The following is a 6,995-nucleotide window of genomic DNA, read 5'->3' on the forward strand; positions in this document are numbered from 1 at the left end:
GCAACATTTTCCTTAGTATTTCATTTATTTTGGTCTAATTTTTAAAACTCTGACTCACCTAAAGCCTTGCAGTATTTTGTGACTAGAAGACAATCCAGTAGTACCTGCAATCAAATTTATTGTTGCAGAAACTACAGCATCACAAATTCTATTTAAATTGTCCTTATCCAAATTTATTGTTGAATTTTGAGTATCAATTACTTACTATCATTATTAAACCAGAACTGAAATTAATAATAATTAATAATTCTCTACTGTCCCTTTTAAATGTACATATTTTGCATATGTTTACACACTTTTTTCTTTCCTTTCCATTTCTCTTTCCACTTCTCTTTCCTCCTTTTTCCTTTTCCTTTCCTTTCTTTCCTTTTTTGCCTTTCCTCCTTAAACACATAGGTAATTTGATGTCATGATTATATAAATGCTATTTTACAAACAACAAATTAAATATAATTAAACCTGGAATTAGCTTACAATTCTTTTTTGTGTTGTGTCAGAACACTGGAATAAGTCAATGCGTAGCAAATAATATGATGCAGATTTACATACAAACATAAAAAACTGGTTTTCCTCTTTCTGCAACTAGTATTTATGAATTCACGTGCTAACATAGAAAAGGGATCAAAATCTGTTCAAACTGTATGGAGAATCTACAGTCATCCAGATGTTGGACTTATATCAGGGCAATGACTAAGTATGCTAAGCAGTCTAATCCAGCAACCTCCCAGGATAGCTACAGGTAATTCACATCTGATATTTATGCTTCAACTGAAGCATTCAATTAGAATGTTTCTTATTTTTGTGTTCAGAAACTACTAACACATGCCATAAATTAATAAAATTTGTAATGAAATATATTTGCAATGTAACACAAATTAAATATCTGTCCAGATTTGCCATTGGTTAAGTTATATAATATTATATCACATTTAACGCTAAAATCTATATTCATAGATCACAGTACAGCAAAAAATATTTTTTAAAAAACCTATACCCTCTATGTCTAAGAATATATGGATGGAAATTTTCTACCCAGTGAATTTGAGTTAGAAACAACCCAGATGCAAAAACCAGTATTTGATTAGATTTTTAAAATCCACAATGTATGAAACAAAATCAACATAAGCAAAAAGAAAAACACAATCTCTCTTTTTTTAGAATTCTCTTTTTAGAAAAATATTTCAAAGTACACTGAGATGCTGCTAATAATTATTCTAATAGTGACCCATCAATAACAAATTTAGAATAAAAAATCAGTCCTGTATGCAATGTATTTCCTTCTTGAGTTCTGCAAACATTCGCACCATTTTTGTTTCTTGAGAAGGGAAACAAGAACCTATCAAAAGAAAGATGAAATGAAATCCCAGCCTACCTAGCTCCTTATAGACAAATTTGAAATATGTATTTTAAAAACAAATCAGTCATTAAAAGCAAACAGCCCCCCCTCCTCCAAATTCTCCTTATTTTCTATGTTTTTCAGACCAAAATGCAATTTTCCGTGTTGCCCAGCTACCTTTGACACTGACATAAAAGTAAAAAGAAGGCAAATTGGACATGAAACCCATTTATTCTGAATCTAAAGTTCATCAGCATTTTGGTTACATTGACACATAGAAGGTGAATTTTAACTCAACCTGAGGTTTCTTCTTTTTTATTATTTTGAAATCAGTATTGTATACAGTATTGGATTAAGACTACTCAAAAGTCTTTGGAAGTTAATTGGGGAAACTTCAACAAAAATTAAAAAAAAGATATACAAATTATGGTATATTTATAGTTGAACCACATAATCTTTGTAACCTTTCAAAGCCTCAGGATTTCAATGTCCCTGATTCTGCCCCACGAACTGTCTGGTCTGAGCAAATTTGGTGTGAATCTGTTTTTATTTAACTTGGAGGGAAGATAACTTGTGGGAACACTCAGAGAGAGGCCAAATCACAGCATATATAGCATAAATAAATTAATCCATCAAATAAATATCAGGAAAGCAGCAAAAGATGCCCAGTGATGGAAAGAAATGATATTATATTTTACAGTAAGTTTGCTTGAGATATTGACAACCTTCTGAAATAGATTCAGGTAATGTAAGAAATATCAGTTGCTGCCTTTCCGACTCAAGCTGCATTGTCTTCCATGGTGCCAACAAATGCTTTGATTAAATCAGATGGATAACACAAGCAGCATCGTTCACTGGTTAGTTTCACTGCAAGCCTCAGAGTATATATGTGCTTGCTTTATCATATGGGTCAAATCGCCCGTCTTCTTTAGCACAAGAACAGTCAGCAAATGGAAAGAAAGATGATGGAAAACACGAATAACACAAAATAAAATAGGTTCCAATCGTGCAAAATTTGCTTCACTGAATAAAGCACTTCTTGACACAGTAATGTCCAAAAATTACTCTCCCCAGAAGATACAGATTTGAAGTTTGAATAATTGAAAAAAATCTTATTTTTGTCTTGGAGCTTTGTTTGTTTCTTTTTTTAAGGCTATGCAAACACAAAAAGAGAAAACATATAGGAACATATCATCAGATATTGGGGTCTTCTGGCTTTGGAATAAGTCCATTACAAACACTTCTGTGGTTCCAATTAATGCATCCCTTCAAGACAAGAAGAGGAAGAAAGGGAAAAAAAGGAAATGGAATCCCAACAATAAAATCCAAAATTGACTTTACAATCACAGGTATAAATTGCTCAGGTTGGTAACTTCTTTTTTCTTAAGGATGACTGGTCATCTAAAACTAAACAGATCTGCAGATTTCTCGAGGAACTGTCAAGAGTTAACACAAAGAGTGGCATCAAGAAGTTTTCTCCTTCTTCAGTGATGGCAGTCTGATTGGGTGTTTGGAATTATTGGCAGGTCTAGCCCAGTTCTAGGAGGAGGCAGAAGTTTCTTGGGAATTGTTGTTGTCATTTAAGAACCGAATTCCTGTTCCAGCTTGCAGGTTAGGATTCACCTTGTTGTTGTTGTTGTTTTCTTTATAATGGAAAGACTAAGAATCCTGAAAAGGTTGAATATTTCCATCCTCCCATGAGATTCCCTCTCTCCAGCTTGAGATGCACTTTGTCTTCCCTTTCCATCAGGAGCAAGACTCCATTGCTGGCTGCTTCCCTGGTAACGTCTTGATCTCCAGCAAAAGCAGAAATCACCGGATAGCCATTTTGCATTAAACTGACCTACAGTACAAAAGAAATGTGAGCTAAGTAATCTCATGAGATTTATCTGTAAAAGTCATACTCCAATATATCGTACAAACACACATTCACATAGTGCATTACAACCAAAGGGAAGTCAGCTCCCCCACATGCAGGAAACCCAAAATAATGAGTGGGTGACAAGTAGGATAAAGCACATCTCCCTCATGCAGGATGATACTGAAAAGGTTTTAGATGATCTACAAATCCCTTCCCAGATCAGGCTGTCCTCTTTCTCAGTTAGTTCAGTCAAAGGAGACTGACCAGAGATGAAAAATTATACCCTTTACTAAGGCAAATAAGCCCATTTCATAACACTGCTAAACAGTAGACTAACAAATAAGTTATTGCATGGGTCCTTTCCTCATTGCCATATTTGATGAGACTTTCGTATGATTTTGTGAAATGAAACAACTACGTGATCTAAAAAGGAACTCCTAATGCTGGCACATACCTGGATAGTTTGTCGGTTATATACTTTCACAACATGGAAACTGAAGCTATAGATTCCTTTTCTTGGTGCTACAAATATACTGGAAGCGAGGTCAAAATGGTTCCCAATATTAACTAATACCTGGAGGAGAAAAGGAGAGAAATCAGGTTGTTCCTTCATTAATGGAAAGTGGGGTGGAGGAAAGACATTTCTCAGACAACCCTCCCCTGCTCTCCCAGCAGCGCAAAACCACTGGCATTTGCTGTACAATTAAAACTGACTGCAGGGGGAAAGAGCCACTTCCTAAGGTGTTGTAAAAGGATCGGTTCAGACAGCTGATTGATTTACCCAGTGGTGCACCCAAAGCTTCTCTGAGAGCATGAAAGGCATAGGATGGCAGCCTATGTCTGCACAGTGAAGGAGAAAACAGATCAAATCGTTGCTGAGACATACACAAAGAAGGAAAATAGTCCATTGAACAAACCACTAGATTTTACATTTTCAGTTGACAGCACTGAAACTAATTGTGTCTCTTGGGGCTTGCAGCGTTAACGTGAAATGAAAGAGGCTTAGTCATGTTGCATGGGATGAAACATGGAGAAGGCAGTTCAGATATTAAGATAAGTAGCGTTCTTAATCTGCATCCATATTCTATTTTTCTGCTCCCACGCCCATCCTAAAGCAAAATTTATTCAATTAAGCTTGAAGAAATAAGGAGGGTATATATATTTTAACCCACAAAGACTCTGAATATGGACTTATTTGCAATTGGTAAAAGAAAATACCAATTGCCAATTACAATAATGCAAAATGATACCTGATGCCAAGTTATAAATGTTTCAAAGCATCATCAGTATCACAAAAGCAGAAAGTCTAAAGGTAAGGAAGGTCTTCATCTCGATATAATGCACAGTTCAGTCTGATTTCTTAAATCCAAAGACAATACAGATTACATAAAAATATGAGGAGGAAAACTGCAGGGTCTTCAGAACCTAATGAACATTCCAGAACAGATGTTTAAAGTTCTTCATACAATTAGGTATTTTTTAAAATTATTTGAAGAATCAGATCTTTAATCTTCTCTGTAATCCATATTCATACGTAACTATTTGCTAACACTTGTTTGGGATCTTATTTTTTGACCACTGAATAGGTAGGCTTCCAAATGGGAGAATTGTAATAAAATTACTGTTCATTATTTTGCCTAGGTATGATATAGAGCTTGTGAATTTTAGAGCTTATTACACCTGTTCTAAAACAGGCTTCATGTTACAAAACAAACAGAAAAATCAAAACTTCCTTTTTTTTTTACTTCTCAGAAATCTGCAGCTCTGTGCTCTTTTAAATATAATTAACTCCTAAAGAATTAAGTGAAATGTGCTTCTGGGCACACATGTAAAAAAATTCTGTTAAGTGAATATACTGAAGTTTATTTCCTTAGATATAGGATTCCAGCTTGATCTTCTAAACAGAAACTACTAATTTTTACTACTGATTTATTTATGTGTACATAGAAAAGCAACAATGATGAAACTATTATTTTAATCTTTTGTTTTAAGACAATGTTTCATGAGTTGAAGGTATGAATATGACAAAATGGAAGACATAAAGCATTCCTAGAATAACTGACACATTTGCCTTTGTATATCACAGAAAACTCAGAATAATTCTGTTAATATGAAAACTCTGCCAATTTATGTTGCCTTTATTTTTTTTAAATTTCTCTTTTTGTATTACAACAAAATATATTTAACATAAAATTCCTACAGGTTTGAAAAAGCTATTCTTTGGTTGAGGAGTTACCATAAAATACAACAATAGTACACACAATGCATATAATATTATTCTAATCTACTTAAGCAATTAGCCTGAGGTGTATATTTGTATCTATACAATTATTTAAAAAATAGTTAATTTTAAAAATTCCAATACATCCTTCTTTGTTTATTTCTGGACCAGCAGAAACCCAATAGGTTCCTTATTAAATTTTTCAGCTTATCCCCACTTGGCACTACACTCATGTTGTGCAGAATTCTACAGACTGTCTTCCCTGTCCAGTTTAGAGAAGAATGTCCCAGAGTTACCAATTTGGTGAAATGAGATGTCTTTAAAAGGACGCATGCACTGAAGTCAAGCTTGTTCCACTAAAATGAGAAAGGTGTCCTTGGCTGCATTTATTGGTGGACACACTAAAAAGAAATTCATAAAATCGTGATTCTCATCCAAGAAGGTGATGAGGAACAAGTGCTGCCAAGATGCTGGCTGTGAATTATTGTAATGGTTGTTCTTAAGATTCCTGAATGAAGCGTGAACTTGACAAAGAACCCTGGTGAAATAGGACACGATAGCAAAGAGGACATATATGGAGAAGGGTTCAATTGGAATCTGGCAGTGAATATCAAGTAAGACCATAGGTAGCTGGTGCAGATAAAATGGGTCATTTGAATAGAAGCAGAATGTGTTTTAGGAGATCAGATCTAGGGAATCAATAGAGAACAGTGGTCCCAGATGCTAAGGGAAGGACTCAGCGGGGAAGAAAGTGGAGATGGAACTAAGGCTAAAAGACCTTACAAGGGGCCAGAAACGTGCGACCAAGTCTTCTTAACACAAGGGGGAGTTGGGAGCAAAGCGTTTGGTGGTTGGATGGGATGAAGGCTCACCGTGTGAAAGGGGAGGGAGGTAAGGAGGGCAACTGGGCGGGACTTTATTACTGATTCTGGGCGGGGCTTAACCAAGAGCGAGGGTGGCGGTGGAAAGGGAGGGGGGAGGGGAAAGAAGACTGGCGCGCCACCTGACCTGGTCGAAGTAGATGGTCATGGTGCGGTTGCTCATCTCAGACGGCTCGTGATTGGTGCTGCGCGTGGCCGAGAAAGCCACCTTGGCGCTGCCAGAGCGCACGGAGATGCCCAGCGATGAAGTAATGGCACCGTCGGCGGACGGGCTAGAGTCGCATACTACCAAACACTTGCCCTCCAGCACGATGGGCTCGGTGTCATTCTGCGCGCCCACCGCCGGGCAACTGGTGGGCAGCAGGAAGAGCAAAAAAGCCAGCACCGCCGCCATGCAGGAGTAACTGCCAGCCGGCTCCGCCAGCGCTCCCCGCCGCCGCCACCACAACCGCCGCCCAGGCATCGCGTTGCTGGGCCCGTCACCAACCAGAGAGTCCAAAGGGGGCGGCGGGGCGGCAGCGAACGAGAGCTGCCTTTACTTTCCGGGCGGGCGCGTAAGCCGTGGCTCTGCTTGGCTTGGCCCCGCCTGCGGACCCGCACGAGCCCTGCACCAGCGCTCTCTGGCGCGCTTCTTCTCTCAGCCACGGACGGGGCAAACGGGAGACTTCACAGAAAGGCGGGAGGCGCGCAGCAGTC

At 38.0% G+C, this 6,995-nt stretch overlaps 1 protein-coding gene across 1 annotated transcript; it reads right to left on the reverse strand.

Annotated features, from left to right (window-relative positions):
• Window positions 1-2,981: 2,981 nt before the first annotated feature.
• On the reverse strand, window positions 2,982-6,762 carry CBLN2 (cerebellin 2 precursor). The gene is made up of 3 exons (XM_058176588.1): window positions 6,427-6,762; window positions 3,652-3,771; window positions 2,982-3,179 (listed from the first exon to the last, which is right to left on the reverse strand). Exons 1-3 carry the CDS (start codon window positions 6,760-6,762, stop codon window positions 2,982-2,984), a joined length of 654 nt encoding a protein of 217 aa, XP_058032571.1.
• Window positions 6,763-6,995: the final 233 nt, after the last annotated feature.

Source organism: Ahaetulla prasina, chromosome 3 (genome assembly GCF_028640845.1).
Source record: "Ahaetulla prasina isolate Xishuangbanna chromosome 3, ASM2864084v1, whole genome shotgun sequence".
Classification (NCBI taxonomy): domain Eukaryota; kingdom Metazoa; phylum Chordata; class Lepidosauria; order Squamata; family Colubridae; genus Ahaetulla; species Ahaetulla prasina.